The 23140-nt window shown below is 36.0% G+C and overlaps 1 protein-coding gene and 1 long non-coding RNA gene across 2 annotated transcripts in view; one reads left to right on the forward strand and one right to left on the reverse strand.

Moving 5' to 3' along the window:
- LOC129757613 (sodium channel protein 60E-like) overlaps nucleotides 1-23140 on the reverse strand; it is a 909603-nt gene that overhangs the window by 102078 nt on the left and 784385 nt on the right. Inside the window, exon 4 of the mRNA XM_055754888.1 lies at nucleotides 13508-13716. Within this exon, the coding sequence (XP_055610863.1) occupies nucleotides 13508-13716 (209 nt within the window). The remainder of the gene's footprint in view (nucleotides 1-13507; nucleotides 13717-23140) is intronic.
- On the forward strand, nucleotides 16364-17316 carry LOC129757619 (uncharacterized). The gene is made up of 3 exons (XR_008739743.1): nucleotides 16364-16514; nucleotides 16885-16958; nucleotides 17035-17316. It is a non-coding gene; the product is annotated as an uncharacterized LOC129757619 (long non-coding RNA).

A 23140-nucleotide genomic window follows, 5' to 3' on the forward strand; every position in this document is an offset into this window, starting at 1 on the left:
ATAAATTTTGTGGGATCTATTGAAGTGCTTTGCAGAGAAAAAGGTCACATTTGAAGGAAGTCTTCTTTATATTTTTAGCCATTCATCGTGTCAATCTTTCTGAAAGACTGGGTAATTTGCAATTTCCAAAGATCATTAGCCTCCTGAAGAACTAGGCATTCAATTTTACATTTTTTTCTCCTTGTTTATCTCCGAAAAATACAGGCGAGACTTGTCAACGAAAAGTTTCTGGTTGGAAACCTGCCGGGTGACCGCCAAAGAGTTCGATTTGCAGTCCATTACGAAATTTTCAAAAAATCTCTTCATCAGCAGTCGAAATATTTTTCGCAGGACTTGAGCACCGTATTTTGTTTAACTAACCGGTGACCAGCTTTTCCGCCACACAAGGGAAAACTTGCAGTGCGGACGAACAAAAAGATGATATGTGATCGCTCAGATATACTCCCTTTAACTCAGAAACGCATCTATCGATGTATGGTCTTCTCAGTTTGTTATCATCGCGTTTTTGTTACATCCGGGGTTTGGATGCGAAACAGTACGGTCGATAATCTGATAGTGACCTTTCACCGATGATTTGATGTAGGAGGAACAAAAATTTGATATGTGAAGATATGCTTCTAAATAAATTCTACCTGCTCATTTTCAACATCTTTCATTTCATCTAACCTTCTATCCACCTATATAAAAAATTTCATAATCTTTAGATGTCCCTACTAAAAACGACATCATTTTTCACCGCTAGGCCGATAAATTAAATCTACAAATATAAATTACAGTGATTAATCTATATATATATAAAGCAATTTCTGTGGGTTTGTTTGTTTGTTTGTCCTCTATAGACTCAGCCATCTTAAGAGCTAGAGATCCAAAATTTGGCATGGATGCTCATTAGGACCAGGAATGATGAAAAATGTTTTCCGATTTTCGGATGACCCCTTCTGAAGGGGGTCGTCCATACAAGGCAAACATTGTTTTCGCGATATTGACGTTATTTTTCGTCGGATCGTGATGAAAATTTGCACATGAAGGTTTTGAGAGATGGGAAATTGATTTTAGGTATTAAATTTTGGCTCAGGGGTCGGCAAAATGGGTCGTCCATATTAAGTTTTTAACATTTTTGTATTATTGACGTTATTATACATCGGATTGAAATGAAAATTCGCACTCGGATATTTTAAGGTATTAAGCATTGTGTAAGGGGCCAGTCAAAAGGGTCGTCCATATTAACTGTTCGCTAGTTTTTGCGATATTGACGTTATTCTACATCGGATTCAGATGAAAATTGGTACACGAGAGTTGTGAGAGACGGGCAATCTATTGTAGGTATCGAATTTAAAAAAAAGGGGCCGGCAAAAGGGGTCGTCCATATTACTTTTCAATATTTTTGTGATATTGACGTAATTATACATCGGATTGAGATGTAAATTTGCACATAGGAGTAATTAAGGACGAACAATTGATTCCAATTATCCAAGTCTAGGTCGGGGGTCGTCCATACTAAATATTCACTGTGTTTGCGATATTGACGTTATTATACATCAGATTGGAATGAAAATTTGCACACGGGAGTTTTCAGGGACGGGCAATCGATTTCAGATATCAGAGACTGTAAAAGAGGGTATCAAAAGCGGTTTTTTGGAAAAAATTGTGTTTTATGCAACGATCGAGTCGAAATTTATACATGGGGGTTGGGACATTTAATTGATTCCTAATTTCAAAATAGTAGCAGACGACAGAAAAAAGGGATTGTCCAATATTTTTCCAATTATTGCTAAACAATGATTCCGGAAATGCATCTTGAAAATGCTAGGCAATTGACATTCATACAAACTGTTCATGGCATATTCCAAATTGAAAGCGAAACGGAGTTCGTACGGGATCAGCTAGTCCTTCATAAAATTAATAATAAGTTATGCATATGTTTAAAGATGGTTTTGATTTGAAGCTATAAAAGGATCCAGAACAGACTAACTTATCGGAGCGGGATGATAAATTTTCATTAAGCTTTTAGAAATTCACTGTGTTGAGATTAATATTGATTGGAGGTGGGGTTTGTAACAAATCAAATGCATTTCAGAAATTTTAAGAATATTTTGCTTGACATAATGCCGTTATAAATATATCGTAGCGTTGAATGCATCGATGAATGATGATTACATACGCAAAAAGAGTTTTTTTTATTTTCGCACTTTGCGCAATATTGACAAATCTAAAGTTATTTGTGAAAAACAGGGAGGTGGGCAGTTGAAAACTAGATTTTTCCAGTCGTGACGAGATATTCGGCTGAAGATTCATTGTCTCAGGAGTTCCAATCTAAAGCTCAAGTTTCCAGTGTAAGAGATGGAGCAAAACTTTATAATTGTTGGGTCGGGAGGACCAACATGAAGAATGTTCCGAAGGTTCACTTTATGAATTTTCGTTGGATCGAGAGGACCAACATGAAGAGTGTTCCGAAGGTTCACTTTATGGATTACCTTTGGATCGAAAGACCAACATGAAGAGTGCTCAAGTATGAGAAACGTTAGATCGTAACCACCATTTTAACAGTCCAGTACAAAAGGTTTGGTCTGTGTTATTCATTTTCCAATATCTGTAACAATGTTCTGCTACATTAAAACTGTGATAAAACAAGATGCATTCTATATGATTGGAAAATTACATATGTCAATCTTTAAACATTTTAACAAATATTTCAGTTGCATAATAGGCTTGACTGTACGAGCAATTAATTCGTTCTCTACAAATGAGAGACCCTAAACGATTCATTACGACCAATACAGGATCGGCCTGTTGGGAGCTAGATACCTAGTATATGATAATTGGTAGACCAGCAAAAGAAAAAGAATTTAAGAACCTCCGAGTCGGGTACTCGGCATTGAGACAGTTAATTTCGTTTAAATCAAATGTTTTTGACAAAAAGTGCCTTGATTTTTTTTAGAACTAGGTTAACAGTTTGTTTTTCTTTTCGATAAGTATGTTATTCAATAACTGGTGAATTTAATAATCTTTCTTTAAATATCACTTGAGTAATATCAAATGTTTTGTTATCAATCAAATGTTGGTCCAACAGAAAGATTTGGATGTACGAAAGCTGTGACGAGATTTCCAACAGAAAGAAGGTGAACATGGATGTTCAGCTTGGAAATCTTACGACGGGAACCAACATAGCTGGTTTGGGATGCCGCACAAAGAAATGGTTTTGTCAAAATATAAGTTAATTAAGGCGAAAAGTCCAACCACGCTAGATAAAACTGTTCAAAATTGTCGTGATGTTCAAGAAAAGTGGTGCGCGAAACTTATCTGATTGTATGAATACGGTCTGTAGCAAAAACTAAAGAAAACTTACTGAACAAATGGCATAGATTGGAGACGAACGGGAAATTGAAGCAAGTGAGAAAATACCATATTCGACTATTTGTGATTGGAAGAGTCAGATGGTGACAAATAAATAATATGAAGAAGGTGGGACAGAGGCCAATCCAAGGTCATCCTTAACCTCTGTCGATAACCATTGGAAAGTATCAGTTGATTGATCAATCCGAAATTGAACATCCTTGGGCATCCTGACATCCTTGTCAGATGACAGCTCCAAGGAATCTATTTATAGACTGTAGTTTTTGAGCTCACAATCGGAACTTTCAATCCATAGAGTTGTCAAGCAGGATTTGTTTAAATTTAAAAGGGGATAAAAAAATTGACTGCCTTTTTTTCTTTTTCTTTGAATGTTATACAGCATGGTTCGTGAAAGTTGAGCAATTTTCGGAACTTTGCTTCTGGTTTTCTTTCTTTTTTTGGTGTGGAGGGGAGATGTGCAGCCGATAGTTGCGAGAGCAACACGCTCTCGGGCGATATGCCTTTCCGAGTCGGTGATCTTCCTCCATCGTACTGTATAAAAGCACACACACACACATACGAGGGCTATGCTGTCGTGTCGTGTCGTGAACAGTGATGTCAACCTTCGAGATTTTTTCTGGATCTTCCAGACTTTTTGAACTTTTGCCAGACATTTTTTCAGGTTTCCAGACTTCCAGACTTTTGTCATTTCTTCCAGACATTTCCAGACTTTTGAGTTTCGATATTAATTTTATGACAAAACAATCAAAATTCAAAATGGCAGGAAATGATTCGAATTAGTAATCGAAGAGTGAGGAATACCACGAAGATGGTAGTGAAACAGGAAGTAAAGCCTAAAACGTAGTAACGCCGACATCACTTCAATAGCCTCAGGCATTGATAGTGTAAAGAATGTATGATTATTATGAAGTAATGAGTGTTATTCCCTACACTGCAATATTGCGATCTGGCGACCAAAAAAAGGTCATCACCTACAAAATTCGCCATCCAGACTTTTAAAGACTTTTCCCGAACTGCGAAACAGTTGGCATCACTGGTCGTGAAACGTCTTCTCGCCACGGCAGTCTACCAGCGATCTTGAGTGAGGATGGGTGCGTGTTTCTCGTTCAGTCGACATAGAGCAAACCATAAGTTACACAGTTACCTTCAAAAGTTGTTCGAGACAATTTGATCCAAATCCAATAATCATTTAAATATACTAAAGAATTGTATTTAATAGATTAAAAACTAAAATTTGTGTTTAGAGAATAGATTCTTTCCAAATAAGATACAACGAATCAAAATGAAAAATGAATATCTTTTTTGTAGTAAGAAATAAATTTTAACGGATATTTTCAGAACAACTTTTGAAGGCTAAGTTTATGTTATTTTCGAAAAAACATTAATTTTTGAACTTAAAAGTTTTTAAAGATGAAATTTATTTTAAGTTTTTGCAGTTACAAAAAGAATATCAGAATTATTTATTCAGTAAAATAGCTCCAGAGTAATAACTCTTACTTTACTTTAAAATATTCTACAAATCATCATTAGAAAGTAAAAACCAAGATCTATCAGCTGAACTAAAAAAATCGTTCGGATCTAACCTCTATCCAAACCGGTTGATCAACTGTTGCGAGTTGCGCCAAATTGAGCCATTTAGGTCGCTCAAGATCATTTTTGAAACTTTTCTTAGATAAATAAAATAAAACAGATGATTTTAAAACTTAAAAAAATAAGTGAAACGTTGATAAACTTTCAAATCTCGCGTGAGCTTTCCTTTCTTTGTATGAAACAAAATGTAAAAAAGACAAGGTTGATCTTTAGACATGAAATCTCTCGTCGATTAACAGTACCAGGGTACATTTCCCATCATAACATTAAAAAATGAATATAATAATAAATTATTCAAATTTCACCTAATTAAATGTCTATGTTTTCTGAATCATATAAACATGATGAAATCACCTGAAACTAGAAATTTGTTGGTGGCAAAGGGGTTTTTTTTTTTTTTAAATATGTCTTTATTTGTATCAATTCATCATTACATTTATATTACATTTTTTCATTAAATTAGGTGTTCAGCTCAATAATGAACTGTTCAGAGCCCTATAGTTAACTAGATATTAAAAATTTATTTGTAAGAATTAAATTTGCTTAGCGCAATTAAGAATTTAATGTAGGAGAACATCCTGTAATGGCAAAAATATTTTAAACTTAAAACTAATCACTATCCTAAAATTAAACTAGTTATAAAGAGAACGAATCTCTGCGATGGAAGACTGCATCGATTTGCCTCTGAAGTTGGAGATGATTTTGTTGGCCATCTCTTCGATCGATTCAATGCCCGCAATCCGATGAAGATCTTCGGTGCTGTGCCAAGGTGGAAGCCGCAAAATCATTTTCAGAACCTTGTTCTGAATCCTCTGGATGGCTTTCTTCCTCGTCGCGCAGCAGCTAGACCAAATCGGAACTGCATACATTATCGCTGGTCGAAACACTTGTTTGTAGATAAGTAACTTATTTCGCAGACACAACTTGGATTTCCTGTTGATGAGAGAATAAAGAGATTTAGTATATTTATTACACTAAGATTGAATATCTTCAATGTGATTTTTAAAAGTAAGATTCCGATCAAGTGTAAGTCCCAAGTACTTCACGTGATCAGACCATTCTAATGAAACCCCATTAAAAGTTATGGAATGATTTTCATTAGGTTTTAAAAATTGAGCTCTTGGCTTATGGGGAAATAAAATAAGTTGAGTTTTGGAAGCGTTAGGAGAAATTTTCCACATTTTCAAGTAATTCAAAAAGGAATTTAAATTTTGTTGCAATCTACTGCGTACCACCCGTAAATTTCGACCTTTGGCTGAAAGCAAAGTATCATCAGCAAATAATCTTCTACCTTTTCCTTCTGGTACATCAGGAAGATCAGAAGTGAAAATATTGTATAAGATTGGCCCAAGTATACTACCCTGAGGGACACCAGCTCTAATGGGTGTCCTTTCAGAGCATGAATTTTGATAGCTTACTTGTAAGGTTCGGCTAGTCAAATAATTTTGAATAATTTTGGTGAGATATACAGGGAAATCAAATCGAGCTAATTTAGCTACTAAACCTTTGTGCCAAACACTGTCAAAAGCTTTTTCAATATCAAGAAGAGCAACACCAGTTGAATAACCTTCAGATTTGCTAGCGTTAATTATATTAGTTACACTCAAAAGTTGATGTGTAGCAGAATGTCCATGACGAAAACCAAATTGTTCATCAGGGAAAATAGAATTCTGATTAATGTGAATCATCATTCTATTCAAAATAACTCTCTCAAATAGTTTACTTAAAGATGGAAGCAAACTAATTGGTCGATAACTTGAAGGCTCTGAAGCACTTTTTCCATGTTTTAAAATTGGAGTTACTTTGGCATTTTTCCATTTATTGGGAAAATAAGCCAAGTGAAAACATTTATTGAAGATTTTAACTAAAAAATTTAAAGTGCTTTCAGGCAACTTTTTAATAAGAATATAGAAAATCCCATCTTCCCCTGGGGCTTTCATATTTCTAAATTTTTTGCAAATCAATTTAAGTTCATCAATATTTGTCTCACAAGAACTTTCAAATACATTTTGTTTAGAAAGAATATCATCAAATTCAAGGGAAATTTGAGCATCAATTGGACTTACAACGTTTAAATTAAAATCATGAGCAGACTCAAATTGTTGGGCCAATTTTTGAGCTTTTTCTGCATTCGTTAAAAGAAGTTTATCCCCGTCTTTCAAAGTAGGAATTGGCTTCTGGGGCTTTTTCAGAATTTTAGTTAATTTCCAAAATGGCTTTGAGTAGGGTTTTATGTCCTCTACTGCTTTAGCAAAATTTTCATTACGAATGAAATTTAAACGACGTTTGATCTCTTTTTGAAGGTCGCAATAAATAAATTTCAAATAAGGATCCCTAGTACGTTGATATTGACGTCGACGAATGTTTTTCAGTCGTATCAAAAACTGAAGATCATCATCAATTAAAGGTTGATTAAATTTATGTTTAACTTTGGGTATTGAAGCGGCTTTAGCATTGACTATTGAAGTTGTCAAATTTTCTACAGCCAAATCAATATCTTCAATTGAACTCAGTGGAACGTTTACATTCAAATTACGTTCAATAAAATTCCTATATCGCTCCCAGTCAGCTTTTTGAAAGTTAAAAGTTGATTTTAAAGGGTTTTCAATGGGACTTTGGGATAAAGAAAATGTTACTGGAAGGTGGTCTGAATCGAGGTCCGCATGAGTAACTAATTGACTACAATGCTCGCCTAAATCCGTTAGAACCAAATCAATTGTGGAAGGATTTCTAATCGAAGAGAAACAAGTATGCCCATTAGGATATTCAACAGTGTAATAACCTGCAGAGCAGTCATTAAATAAAATATTCCCATTTGAATTTGATGAAATATTAATCCAAGATCGGTGTTTTGCATTAAAGTCACCAATAACAAAAAATTTAGATTTATTTCTGGTGAGTTTTTGTAAATCTCCCTTCAAAAAATTTTTCTGTTAACCGCTGCATTGAAAAGGCAAATATGCGGCAATAATTATAATTTTCCCCATAGACGTTTCTAATTCAATTCCAATTGTTTCTAAGACTTTTGTATTGAAAGAAGGAAGAAGTCTAAATTTGAGACGACTATTGATGACAATAGCTACACCCCCACCTTGTCGATCAAGTCGATCATTTCGCAAAATTTTAAAGAAAGCATTGCTTTTCAAGTTAATGTCTGGCTTTAAAAAAGTTTCAGTGATGGCAGCAATATGTATGTTTTGAGTTTTCAAAAATAAAAAGAATTCATCTTGGTTAGCCAGCAAAGATCTAGCATTCCAATTCATAATATTTAAACATCTATTTGGATCCATGAGGGAATCGCAAAGTCATAATAATTTTATTAGCATAATTAAAAGAAGTTTGGAAAGCTTCAAACATTGAATTTGCTTTCAACATAAGTTGCATCATTTCCATTAAATTTTGATGCAAAAATTTTAATTTTTCCTCAGTAATCTCACCCAAATCAACAAAATTGTTAGGATCAGAAAATGAAAGAGAAGAACAAGTATTTGAATTTCGGGGATTTTCCCAAGCCTTCGCATGAACGTTGAGACTTGGTTTTTTCCCATTTTTATTAGTTATGCCTGGAGAGGGCAACCCATTTTCAACCACCTCTGAGAACGATAAACAACGAGTCTGTGGCGCAGATTCAGCACAGGTAACATTAAAATCACTTCGGGTATTACCCAGCCGTGATTCCAATGTAGACCGAGGCTGAATGCGAACAGGCAGGTTGTTTGCCGGCCCGACGTGTGAAGACGAAAAAGAGGAAGGAGGAGAAGAAACTTTTCTGGAAACTTTGGGATTTTTCCTAGAAGCAATAATTTTTGCCCTGATGGGACAGTCTAGCGAATTCGAGGAATGATTACCTGCGCAATTTGCACACTTGAAAAATTCTGTTTTTGGTTTATCACCACCATAAAGGCATTTAGATTTTTCATGATCGAATGAGCCGCAAAGCATGCATCTGGCATTCATTCTACAATTTTTAGTGCCGTGACAAAAAGCTTGACAACGACGACATTGCGTAATATTTTGAAGGAAATTGGTTGAAGGTTTTCGAAAAGGTTCGAATTTGACTCGACAATGAAACATAAGACGAGCCTTTTCAAGAATTTGCAAATTATTAACTTGATCCTTTTTAAAATGGATCAAATAAAGCTCAGGAGCAAAACCAACATTACTGATATTATTCGTGTTGGTTCTTTTCCTCATTTGAATTACTTGAATTGGAGAAAAACCTAACAAAGAATTTAATTCAGATGTGATCTCATCCGGTGTCTGATTGCCGGTGAGACCACGAAGTACAACTTTAAATGGACGATCACTTCTAGTGTCGTACGTAAAAAAATGATGTTTTTTATTATTCAAATAATTTAAAATTTTTTGAAAATCATTAAAAGATTCCGCCAAAATACGAGCAGTTCCCCTTCGACCGATCTGAAAAGAAATCTTCACATCCTTGACGGAAGTGACGATTTCTTTCCGAAAGGCATTGAAGTCAGGAATCGTGACCGTAATTGGTGGAACCTTTTCGTTTTTAAGAGTATAAGAAGAAGAAGAAGGTTTCTTAGTACTCTTATCAGAATTAAATATGAATATTTCCTCATCACCGATGTTATGAAGGACATCGAATGAATTGGAAATTTCAACTTTTTTGGCAGATGGCCCTGGATTAGGTTCAGCAATCCGTTTTCTTCCGGCCCTTGAGCCGGCCGAAGACTTCCCCATGCTGGAAAGAAAAGAGAAAAATATGAATAAAAGAAAAAAGAAATAATTTTAGCACTGAAAAGTGCTGATTGAAAAACAGGTAAGGAAAAAATAAATAATGTAAAAATGTTCCTGCAGGTACACAGCAACGATACGATGCTCCGGCGTACGTGTTGACGGCTCAACGGTACAGATGGAAGTGGTGGCAAAGGGGTATAAGTGAATTTATTTGGAGCCAAAGGGCAAAAATCAAAAATCATGTGTTGTCTCAATTAACGTCAAAAAGATGTTGTTTTTTCTCAAAAATGATTTCAAATGATTTATTTTTATATTAGAATATCAAACTCATTGAAAAATTTCATACAAATATCTATGGAAATTATTGGAACGTAACGAACTTTAAGTGCTTTTTTCTCGAAATCAGCTTTTATGCACTTATACCCCTTTGGCTCCAAGGAACTCAGATATGTTTTTAGAAAGGTTTTTTTTTTTTTTTTTTTTTTTTTTTTTTTTTTTTTTTTTTTTTTTTTTTTTCAACAAATACATCTTACCGTTTTGAAAATTTATTCATAGAATATAATTGTGTTACCAACTCGGTAACATTGTTTTGTTTTGCTTTAATTTTATTTTTATATTTATTGATGGGTTGGAGTTAGGTTTTAAGATATTGTAAATAGATAGTTTAATAGTAAACGGCGAGTTCGAATTCAAAAGAGTGGTCAGCGAGGAGTAGGTGAAATGGAAGAACGCACATGGGTTTGACGGCTTGCGTACGCCCATAACGCAACGCCGCAAGATTCACGCGTTTTGGGAAGAACGCAAGCAGAGCCGAGCCGAGGTTTCTTGCTGAGGCGAGACAAATCACCAAGTCTCTTGGTTTCCGGCAGCGGTCAAAGGCAGACGTGATTAGTGAGTGCTCCTGAAGAAAGTACGAATACCCAAAGCGAACCCCTTACAAAGTCCGAAGGTTCCTATCGATCGACCGATATCGATAGCCAGTTAATTGCCATCCCAAGCAACAGTGACCGTGTGCGAAAATCCAACCAGCGCGTTTGTTTGTTGGATTTAAACGCTCTTGTGTGCCAGCCGCCAGCGCGTTCGAGTCGCGATCAAGATTGTGTGCGTGACCGCCCTACGCGTGGCTCGAATATTTTTATGAGCAGCATCCCAACAGCCGAGGTGCGCGCCCAGCAAGCGCGCTAAGCCAGCAGCGTAAACGACGACCAGCCTTGTGTGTGTGATCCTACACTACGCGTGGCTTGGTCAGTCTGGTCCCATCCCAGCCGAGAGAGATACAGAACCGATTAGCCGTGAGTGCGGTGTGTGGTATCGCACCTTTCATCCCATCCGTTTCCATACGTTGCGTCCGGTGCGACGACGACGGTCCAGCCGAGAGGTCCCATAGGCGCGTGTGTGGGTTGCCTATCCAAGCCCGGTAGAGAGACCGGATTGCCCAGCCGTGCCGTGAGTGTGGTGCGTGGGACCGCGCAGCTCCTCCCGTTCCATCCAGGCGTCGCCCGTCCCTTGGCGACTCCGACGTTCAACCGAGTGGGCGATTTCCCCGCTACCAGCCCGACCCCCGTGTGCTTTCCACCCGTCAACCGAATTCGCCGAATACATCGATTTTACCAAAGGTATTTATTTTTACTAGGAATCTACCCATCCGAAAACTCCCCCAGCCTAACAAACGCCTTGAGACCCAGGAACAAAAGAGGCCTTGAGCGCCCAAACCCGTTAGTCCCCGTGGCTTTAGACCAGGGACTGGGTGTTGCTGGGCAGCTCCTTCTGGGCTGAACCCGTTCCTGGGGAAAAAGCAAAGTTTCAATTGATATCTTAAGAAAACATCATTTTGATGGCTCTGTTAATTTGGTTGATTTGGAGATTTATGAAATTTCTTGAACTAGAATCGTTACACAGATTTTGTCTATCGTTTCTAGTTTTCGTGATATGAAGTTATTAAGTTTAAACATGAATCAGTGCTAAGTGAAATCAATAATTGATAACTGTTAGTTCAAACCTCCATGAAAGAAAAAAAAATGGTTCTGCACTTTTATTTTATTAAACTTCAAAAAACTTTATTAAACTTGGAAAAATATTTTGATGATGAATGATCTTAAAAAGTTAAATTCTACAGTTTTTGAAAATAAGAAAGATATCATAACAAGTATTGCTGACATAACAAAATAAAGTTTCAAAAAAAAGTTTTATTTAATTAAACCTTTTTGTTGAAGCCTGCAAAATGATTTAAATTTTGCTTTTAAAAATATCGAAAATTCAATTTTAGTTGATTTTTTTCTAAATTCGTTGGAATTCCCTTATTAAACAAAATGAGAGAAAGTATTTAAGCTAAAAGAAAGCTTCTTCAATGTTTAAAGCAGAAGTCAATATAACTAACGGAAAAATGATAATTTAATAAAAGCTTTTATTTCAACAAGTTTTGTAATATTTTAAAGTTTTGTCAAAAACGTTCCGAATTTTCTTAAATGATTTTTACATATTTTGAAAAATTATTTAAAAACAACAAAAGCTTATAGAAAAAAATAATAATTTTGGTATTATTTAAAAACAACAAAAGCTTATAGAACAAAAATTAACATTTGGATTCAGGGCAGAAAATAAGTTCTAAAGTTCTTAGCAGTTTGAAAAGGAATTTGTGGACTTGTGTAATTTATCAGGAACCCTTTTGAATGTGGGTGGAGTTTAGCATTTAGAAGAGGAAGAAACGCAAAATAAAATTGGTTTCTTTCTATTTACAATTGGTAGAAAATTTGAAATGACGTTGCTTAATAATCAAATTGATTAATACTAAAAATTAGGTTTAAGTTTTTAATGGCAAATTCAATATCGTAAGTATTAAACGCCTGTCACTTGGCTGCCCATTCGTTGACATGTAAACTAAGTATTCGATGGATGAATTTTGAAGTTTGAATGGTTGGCTAATTTTTGTAATTGTTGTAATTTTTTGTAATGTTTGTCATTTTTGTAATCTTTGTAATTTTTGTAATTTTTTTAATTTATGTAATTTTTGTCATTTTTGTAATTTTTGTAGTTTTTGTAATTATTGTTATTTTTTTTGTAATTTTTGTTTTTGCTATTTTTGTAATTTTTGTCATTATTGTCATTTTTTTGTCGTTTTTGTCATTTTTGTCTTTTTTGTCATTTTTGTCATTTTTGTCATTTTTGTCATTTTTGTCATTTTTGTCATTTTTGTCATTTTGTCGTTTTTGTCATTTTTGTCATTTTTGTCATTTTTGTCATTTTTGTCATTCTTGTCATTTTTGTCATTTTTGTCATTTTGTCATTTTTGTTATTTTTGTCATTTTTGTGATTTTTGTCATTTTTGTCATTATTGTAATTTTTGTCATTTTTGAAATTTTTGTCATTTTTGTCTTTTTGTCAATTTCTCATGTTTTTCATTTTTGTCAATTTTGTCACTTTGAATTTTTTTTTTCATTCTTGTCATTTTTGTCATTTTTGACATATTAGACATTTTTAACATTTCGGTCGTGTTAAACTCTGAAGAAAACAGTCGAATGATTCTTTCCGAAGCGAGTTTACGCAACTCTGAATGTATAGTGTACATTCAGGCGTTTTTTTCAGTTCTGATTTGTTTGCTGCTAATTAGCCGAAGACAAGCCCAAGTGCAGAAGCTTATTTCAAGATGAATTTCAAGTACACTTAAATATTCATTAAAATTTAAAAGATGTGGGTGGCGTTTATAATATTAAAATGCTAAATCGCATTTTGTTCTGTGCACAAGTCAACATAAGATTCCGTCGACTCGAGTGTGATGCAAATAATTGCCAAATTTTCAATCAAACTGTTGAACAAATCGGTAAAAAATCTACATAGCTAGATAAATAGATATACTTACTCCGCCTCTTCGATCGTTTCGGACATCGCCAGGAAGATGCAGTTGAACAGGATGGTGGCCATGACGAAGTAGTCGAAGAACTGATTCGTCGCCAGATACACGCAGGCACGTCGGGTTGGGCTCCACGGAGTGAAGCAGAACAGACTCTTGGTTCCGGTGAACCGGTGGATGTAGTTCTTGCGAAATCGCTTCGATACCACACAGAAGGTCTGAAAGGGGAGAGAGAGAGAGAAAAAAAATCGTGTCATTATTTGGAAATTGACATTAGATTTGAGTTCGTCTATTAACTTGGGAAAAAATTGTCATAAAAATGGTTTAATCTTGGATTTACATTTCCAGTGACAAATCAGTTAAATTTCCGAATTTTCAGATAGTTTGTTTAGCCAGACAAAGGGAAGTCAAACACCATAAACCAATGCGGCAATAAAGCAGACAAATTCACCCTGGCAAAGCACATTAACATTGCTGCTGAATTCTCTGTCCAAATATGCGTTGTCGCTTCATCATCCGTATAAGCCCCTGAAGTTATACTGCAACGAAGACGAGAGCACATGGCAAGGCCAGTGAATAAATCCTTGCTCTAACACATTTGGCGTCACTTTCCGGTGACAGGAAGCGATTGTCCGGTGCAATTGTCAACCGTTGTCATCTAGATTGGTGGTTCCTAGCTAGGTTGATGGGGTTTGTTCGGTCGGAATCTGGAGCGCTTTCTCGACAAACGAGAAAAGTAGTTTTTTTGGTGGGAGGCAAAGGCTTTACCATTGTCCAACTTTGTCGATTTTATCCAAAAAACGATTGGGTGGAAACCTCGAGCAAAGTGTTAAATCGTTGTCGTTTTCCCATCATTTTCTGTCAACATACCAATCTTTTGTAACGAATTGAATATTTCAGAATAAGTTTGTATACCGTGAACGGCCCTAATTCTGCGCAGTTAAGGATTTTTCAAATGTTTTATGTTATAAAAAATTTACCTTTCAATGAATATCCTCAAAATTTTGTGTACAGTTGGGGTAACTAACAAACTTAACGGCAAAAATAATCAGAGCTTGATTTTGGAACAAAAATGTGGATTATTTACAACATTTGGGAAAAATGCGAGTGGCCCTTATTCTGCGCACTATTTTCTATTTGTTCCTAATTCTGCGCATATGTCCCATATTCTGCGCACCCAAATAAAACCAATATACCACTCCGTACTGATAAGACCAACATTTAATTTACTTAAAATGTATTAAAAAGCATGTTTAACGCTATTGCAAATTGCAGAATATGAAAAAGGGCAAATTCAAGCCTTGGATCTTTGAAGCTTATGTGACACTTTCTTTCACTATTTCTTACAGATGCTTTTTTCCTGCAGCTCGCTTACCAAATATTTGTTGACCGATCATGTTGTTCGCCGGATCTGGTCAAACTAACTTGTTTCGTTAGTGTGCAGTGCAGACTATTCCGACATACAGAAGCAGTTCCGGCGGGTCACAAAATCGCCCCAGCTGGGGGAACTACGCGCTGCTTCATTTGGCTTACTATCAGTCAGTATCAGTTAGTCAACGAGTGCGAGTAAGCGGGTGAATCGAGAGAAGCTTCGCGTAGTTCCCCCAGCTGGGACGATTCCGCGGCCCGCCGGAACCGCTTGTGTATGTCGGAACAGTCTGTACAGTTGGAACTGAACGATAAACACGCGAACACGATAGAGAACGGAAATCAAGATTTTCTATTTTTTGTCAACAAAACATGTAGATTCGAAGGGATTCCTAAGAAACTCCCAACAACTTTACGGATACCCTATCTTCATAAAACTTATTAGAAAACTGTAATTAAACGTCTCCTAACTCCCTGCATTCAATTCCTTGCAACTTAAACATCAGGTGCTTTTCATTCTGCGCATTAGGAACATAAGTAAACAAATGGTGTCAAATTCTGCGCATTGCTTAAATCATTGTTTTGATTTGAAAAACCATTTTTATCTAAAATTTTTTTGGCAGTCATGTTCAGAATGATTTTATCTTTCACGTAAAGGCATTTCCAATGAGAAAATTCTGTTTAAAACGGTTTCATTTGATCTTTTTGTTTTCCTAACGCTTAAGCTGTACTGCTAACGCCGGCCATTTTTCAACGTTTGCTTCCTACATTTATTTTGATTTATTCAATTTCTCGCGAACAATTCATCAGTTTTCAAAATAATTGGAAGCATTTTGAAGATAAACAGTAACTGAAGAGATTCAGCTTTTTTCATGAATATTTTGTTCATCACATCTTGAAATATTTCTGTTTGAATATGAAAATGCGCAGAGTTTGGGACTGCGCAGAATTAGGGCCGTTCACGGTACAATTTTGTACGTCTTTAAGTTTCCTCGTGAAAACATTTGAATCTGAGAACTGAATCCTGAATTTGAATATGAATTTTGTTTCTGTATTTTTAATCTGACCAAAATTTAAGTTGAAAGTTTTTAAAGAATTTTACTAGGATTTATATCTTTCTCGAATGAATTTACAACCGTAAAAATTTCAGAAATCCTTTACAAGCGTGAAAAGATTGCCTAAGAAGAGTTGAATTTTTTTTATTAATTAGTCTTTATTATTATAGAAAAATATTCGATGAATAATTTTGTAAAATTTTTCAAAGCTCAAATTATGTATAAATAATCCATAATATCAAAAATTGTTTAACATAAAATGATCAATTAAACCACGTGGAATCAGTCCGGTACACATTTTGAGCAAACCATAGAAAAGCCGCAATATTTCAGCTACACCGTTACAGTAGAGGTCGGTTCTTTTCAGCCGCCCTCAATCGGGCATGCGTTTCATTGTTCGGGCGGCTAACAAACGCCTCGTAAGCGTTTGCTTTTGACAACGCTTTGACATTTTCGGTCACCGCGCAAACGCAGGGCAGCCAACGTGATGACCCGAACCGGGCAAAACTTCCTCTTTCATTCAACGTGTGTCAAGCGGTAAAGACGTACTTTAGTGTACCTGCTTTCCCGCATTTCCTAAAATGAGAGCTAAGGTAAAAGATGTGTTCTGAAATTGTGCAATTTTCAAAGTGATAACGGTGATAAAGTGGTTAAATTTTGTCATGATAGTGAACAAATGTTTTGACGATGCTTTATCGTGATTGTGTTGTGTTACTTCTATGAAAATTAGCATTATTTTACTTCATTTAATAAGAGATCTACACGTGTCAGATTCTTGAATTCCTATTAAACATCAATTATTGATGTTGCAGTATTACAAACTACTTTATTCGATTCGAGCATTTTCGTGTGAAAATTTCAACCACGTTTTTATCCATCCATTATCGATTTTTACACCACACCGGAAACCGGTTTGCGTCGAGCATTTTCTAATGGCGTTCTTTTTCACTTTTCTTCCAACAGTGGCGTAAGAAGCGTATGCGGAGGTTGAAGCGTAAACGCAGGAAGATGCGTGCGAGGTCCAAGTAAATCACTGGGTAAGTTCTACAAAACTCAAGCAAGTTTGCCCTTTCACCTTAACTAATCCTTTCCTATTTCTCTTCTCTCCTATAGATTCCAAGACGTCCGTATTTCTAAAATAAGGATAAATCCCAACACACGAGACAAAAACCAACAAGTCCCCCGTCTGGTGCTGAGTTTCGGTTCCGGATTGTACGGTTTCGAACGGCTTCGGGCCATCAAATGAGTGCACACGGTTAATTCCATAATTGTGATTTTATCGTACAACAATGATGTCCAATAAACAACCACGAGGAAGAGTTAACCGGCTTTTGGGCAGCCCGGGTGTGTTCCCGGTTGAAGGAGCCGGTGCTCAGATCGGCGGTGGATTAAAAATGAAAAGTGTTTTGTGAGTTATTTGCTTCTCCCCATTTGGTGTGGTGACATCCTTTTCAGCCGGAAATCCTTAAAATCAACTTTGGTCAGTTGTCGGAACATTTCTAGTGCTCTTTGTCCATTAAAAGCGAATTTAAAAACCAAGTTTTTTCGGCTAGTGCTATTTAAATTTTTCTAGTTTAAAAATGCAGTCGCTTTCGGGAGGAATTAGTGAAAGTAGTTTCGCTCTTCGAGAAAACGTGTTTCAACTAAGCACATGTCTGTTTATCATCTCAGATTGACATGTTCAGATTGATTGCCTTGACATTGAGGACGTATTCCCAGATATCTCGGTTTTAGCTTCCTCTGCTTAATGAGACCAAAGGATACTTATATTATTTAAATTACAAATTTGCTTTTTTTTTTTTTTTTTTTTTTACAGTGGCTTAACCTTTAATACATAGCCGGCCAAGTGTTGACTATTTAAAAAATAATTGTTTTCACATATCTATGTTACATTCTATAAAGAAATCAGCGATACTTTTAGCTTGTGTCAAGTTAGGAACAAAACGTTTTCATAGCTAGGAACAAAACATTTCAACCACTGCTAGTCAGTTTTGAAATATTTCACTAGACTAGCGCCATCTATGATTCGCTAGAATAAGCTCTGCTATAATGTTTTTAAGCTTTATTTGGAACCGACTTATACGTTTCTGTTATTGTTATTGGATAGAATTTTTATTAGACATAACTAATGAACTGAAGAAATACTTCTGGGGCCCTTCAGATACCACGCGGACAGAAAAATGAGATTTTTGACCCTCTCGTCTCCCACCGTAGACAAGCGAAGACAATTTTTCCAACAAAAAAATTAATTTTAATGTTTGAAAAATGTTGTTCAAAAACCTCGATAAACTCGTAGCCACCCGAACAACCCAGTATAGGAGGCACTACCAGAACTAGGGTTAGAGGCGAGTTATAGGGTTTCAAAGTTCAGTATGCAGATTTTTTGTTGAAAATAAAAAAAAATGCAATTTCAATGTTTGAAAAATGTTGTTCAAAAACCTCGATATAAACTCGTAGCCACTATATCAGGAGTGTTCTAGAGACTGTCCCGAACAACCCAGTATAGGTGGCACTACCAGAACTAGGGTCAGAGGCGAGTTATAGGGTTTCAAAGTTCAGTATGCAGAATTTTTTTAAAAATGAAAAAAAAAAATGAAATTTCAATGTTTGAAAAATGTTGTTCAAAAACCTCGATATAAACTCGTAGCCACTATATCAGGAGTGTTCTAGAGACTGTCCCGAACAACCCAGTATAGGTGGCACTACCAGAACTAGGGTCAGAGGCGAGTTATAGGGTTTCAAAGTTCAGTATGCAGAATTTTTTTGAAAATGAAAAAAAAATGCAATTTCAATGTTTGAAAAATGTTGTTCAAAAACCTCGATATAAACTCGTAGCCACTATATCAGGAGTGTTCTAGAGACTGTCCCGAACAACCCAGTATAGGTGGCACTACCAGAACTAGGGTCAGAGGCGAGTTATAGGGTTTCAAAGTTCAGTATGCAGAATTTTTTTAAAAATGAAAAAAAAAAATGAAATTTCAATGTTTGAAAAATGTTGTTCAAAAACCTCGATATAAACTCGTAGCCACTATATCAGGAGTGTTCTAGAGACTGTCCCGAACAACCCAGTATAGGTGGCACTACCAGAACTAGGGTCAGAGGCGAGTTATAGGGTTTCAAAGTTCAGTATGCAGAATTTTTTTGAAAATGAAAAAAAAATGCAATTTCAATGTTTGAAAAATGTTGTTCAAAAACCTCGATATAAACTCGTAGCCACTATATCAGGAGTGTTCTAGAGACTGTCCCGAACAACCCAGTATAGGTGGCACTACCAGAACTAGGGTCAGAGGCGAGTTATAGGGTTTCAAAGTTCAGTATGCAGAATTTTTTTGAAAATGAAAAAAAAAATGAAATTTCAATGTTTGAAAAATGTTGTTCAAAATCCTCGATATAAACTCGTAGCCACTATATCAGGAGTATTCTAGAGACTGTCCCGAACAACCCAGTATAGGTGGCACTACCAGAACTAGGGTCAGAGGCGAGTTATAGGGTTTCAAAGTTCAGTATGCAGATTTTTCGTTGAAAATAAAAAAAAATGCAATTTCAATGTTTGAAAAATGTTGTTCAAAAACCTCGATATAAACTCGTAGCCACTATATCAGGAGTGTTCTAGAGACTGTCCCGAACAACCCAGTATAGGTGGCACTACCAGAACTAGGGTCAGAGGCGAGTTATAGGGTTTCAAAGTTCAGTATGCAGATTTTTTGTTGAAAATAAAAAAAAATGCAATTTCAATGTTTGAAAAATGTTGTTCAAAAACCTCGATATAAACTCGTAGCCACTATATCAGGAGTGTTCTAGAGACTGTCCCGAACAACCCAGTATAGGAGGCACTACCAGAACTAGGGTCAGAGGCGAGTTATAGGGTTTCAAAGTTCAGTATGCAGATTTTTCGTTGAAAATAAAAAAAAATGCAATTTCAATGTTTGAAAAATGTTGTTCAAAAACCTCGATATAAACTCGTAGCCACTATATCAGGAGTGTTCTAGAGATTGTCCCGAACAACCCAGTATAGGTGGCACTACCAGAACTAGGGTCAGAGGCGAGTTATAGGGTTTCAAAGTTCAGTATGCAGATTTTTTGTTGAAAATAAAAAAAAATGCAATTTCAATGTTTGAAAAATGTTGTTCAAAAACCTCGATATAAACTCGTAGCCACTATATCAGGAGTATTCTAGAGACTGTCCCGAACAACCCAGTATAGGTGGCACTACCAGAACTAGGGTCAGAGGCGAGTTATAGGGTTTCAAAGTTCAGTATGCAGAGTTTTTTTAAAAATGAAAAAAAAAATGAAATTTCAATGTTTGAAAAATGTTGTTCAAAAACCTCGATATAAACTCGTAGCCACTATATCAGGAGTGTTCTAGAGACTGTCCCGAACAACCCAGTATAGGTGGCACTACCAGAACTAGGGTCAGAGGCGAGTTATAGGGTTTCAAAGTTCAGTATGCAGAATTTTTTTAAAAATGAAAAAAAAAATGAAATTTCAATGTTTGAAAAATGTTGTTCAAAAACCTCGATATAAACTCGTAGCCACTATATCAGGAGTGTTTTAGAGACTGTCCCGAACAACCCAGTATAGGTGGCACTACCAGAACTAGGGTCAGAGGCGAGTTATAGGGTTTCAAAGTTCAGTATGCAGAACTTTTTTGAAAATAAAAAAAATGCAATTTCAATGTTTGAAAAATGTTGTTCAAAAACCTCGATATAAACTCGTAGCCACTGTATCATGAGTGTTCTAGAGACTGTCCCGAATAACCCAGTATAGGTGGCACTACCAGAACTAGGGTCAGAGGCGAGTTATAGGGTTTCAAAGTTCAGTATGCAGATTTTTCGTTGAAAATAAAAAAAAATGCAATTTCAATGTTTGAAAAATGTTGTTCAAAAACCTCGATATAAACTCGTAGCCACTATATCAGGAGTGTTCTAGAGACTGTCCCGAACAACCCAGTATAGGTGGCACTACCAGAACTAGGGTCAGAGGCGAGTTATAGGGTTTCAAAGTTCAGTATGCAGATTTTTTGTTGAAAATAAAAAAAAATGCAATTTCAATGTTTGAAAAATGTTGTTCAAAAACCTCGATATAAACTCGTAGCCACTATATCAGGAGTGTTCTAGAGACTGTCCCGAACAACCCAGTATAGGTGGCACTACCAGAACTAGGGTCAGAGGCGAGTTATAGGGTTTCAAAGTTCAGTATGCAGATTTTTTGTTGAAAATAAAAAAAAATGCATTTTCAATGTTTGAAAAAAGTTGTTCAAAAACCTCGATATAAACTCGTAGCCACTATATCAGGAGTGTTCTAGAGACTGTCCCGAACAACCCAGTATAGGTGGCACTACCAGAACTAGGGTCAGAGGCGAGTTATAGGGTTTCAAAGTTCAGTATGCAGATTTTTCGTTGAAAATAAAAAAAAATGCAATTTCAATGTTTGAAAAATGTTGTTCAAAAACCTCGATATAAACTCGTAGCCACTATATCAGGAGTGTTCTAGAGACTGTCCCGAACAACCCAGTATAGGTGGCACTACCAGAACTAGGGTCAGAGGCGAGTTATAGGGTTTCAAAGTTCAGTATGCAGATTTTTTGTTGAAAATAAAAAAAAATGCAATTTCAATGTTTGAAAAATGTTGTTCAAAAACCTCGATATAAACTCGTAGCCACTATATCAGGAGTGTTCTAGAGACTGTCCCGAACAACCCAGTATAGGTGGCACTACCAGAACTAGGGTCAGAGGCGAGTTATAGGGTTTCAAAGTTCAGTATGCAGATTTTTTGTTGAAAATAAAAAAAAATGCATTTTCAATGTTTGAAAAAAGTTGTTCAAAAACCTCGATATAAACTCGTAGCCACTATATCAGGAGTGTTCTAGAGACTGTCCCGAACAACCCAGTATAGGTGGCACTACCAGAACTAGGGTCAGAGGCGAGTTATAGGGTTTCAAAGTTCAGTATGCAGAATTTTTTTGAAAATAAAAAAAAAATGCAATTTCAATGTTTGAAAAATGTTGTTCAAAAACCTCGATATAAACTCGTAGCCACTATATCAGGAGTGTTCTAGAGACTGTCCCGAACAACCCAGTATAGGTGGCACTACCAGAACTAGGGTCAGAGGCGAGTTATAGGGTTTCAAAGTTCAGTATGCAGAATTTTTTTGAAAATGAAAAAAAATGCAATTTCAATGTTTGAAAAATGTTGTTCAAAAACCTCGATATAAACTCGTAGCCACTATATCAGGAGTGTTCTAGAGACTGTCCCAAACAACCCAGTATAGGTGGCACTACCAGAACTAGGGTCAGAGGCGAGTTATAGGGTTTCAAAGTTCAGTATGCAGAACATTTTTGAAAATAAAAAAAAATGCAATTTCAATGTTTGAAAAATGTTGTTCAAAAACCTCGATATAAACTCGTAGCCACTATATCAGGAGTGTTCTAGAGACTGTCCCGAACAACCCAGTATAGGTGGCACTACCAGAACTAGGGTCAGAGGCGAGTTATAGGGTTTCAAAGTTCAGTATGCAGAACATTTTTGAAAATAAAAAAAAATGCAATTTCAATGTTTGAAAAATGTTGTTCAAAATCCTCGATATAAACTCGTAGCCACTATATCAGGAGTGTTCTAGAGACTGTCCCGAACAACCCAGTATAGGTGGCACTACCAGAACTAGGGTCAGAGGCGAGTTATAGGGTTTCAAAGTTCAGTATGCAGAATTTTTTTGAAAATGAAAAAAAATGCAATTTCAATGTTTGAAAAATGTTGTTCAAAAACCTCGATATAAACTCGTAGCCACTATATCAGGAGTGTTCTAGAGACTGTCCCGAACAACCCAGTATAGGTGGCACTACCAGAACTAGGGTCAGAGGCGAGTTATAGGGTTTCAAAGTTCAGTATGCAGAATTTTTTTGAAAATGAAAAAAAAAATGAAATTTCAATGTTTGAAAAATGTTGTTCAAAATCCTCGATATAAACTCGTAGCCACTATATCAGGAGTATTCTAGAGACTGTCCCGAACAACCCAGTATAGGTGGCACTACCAGAACTAGGGTCAGAGGCGAGTTATAGGGTTTCAAAGTTCAGTATGCAGATTTTTCGTTGAAAATAAAAAAAAATGCAATTTCAATGTTTGAAAAATGTTGTTCAAAAACCTCGATATAAACTCGTAGCCACTATATCAGGAGTGTTCTAGAGACTGTCCCGAACAACCCAGTATAGGTGGCACTACC

The sequence above is a fragment of the Uranotaenia lowii genome, chromosome 3 (assembly GCF_029784155.1).
Source record: "Uranotaenia lowii strain MFRU-FL chromosome 3, ASM2978415v1, whole genome shotgun sequence".
In the NCBI taxonomy this organism is placed as follows: Eukaryota; Metazoa; Arthropoda; class Insecta; order Diptera; family Culicidae; genus Uranotaenia; species Uranotaenia lowii.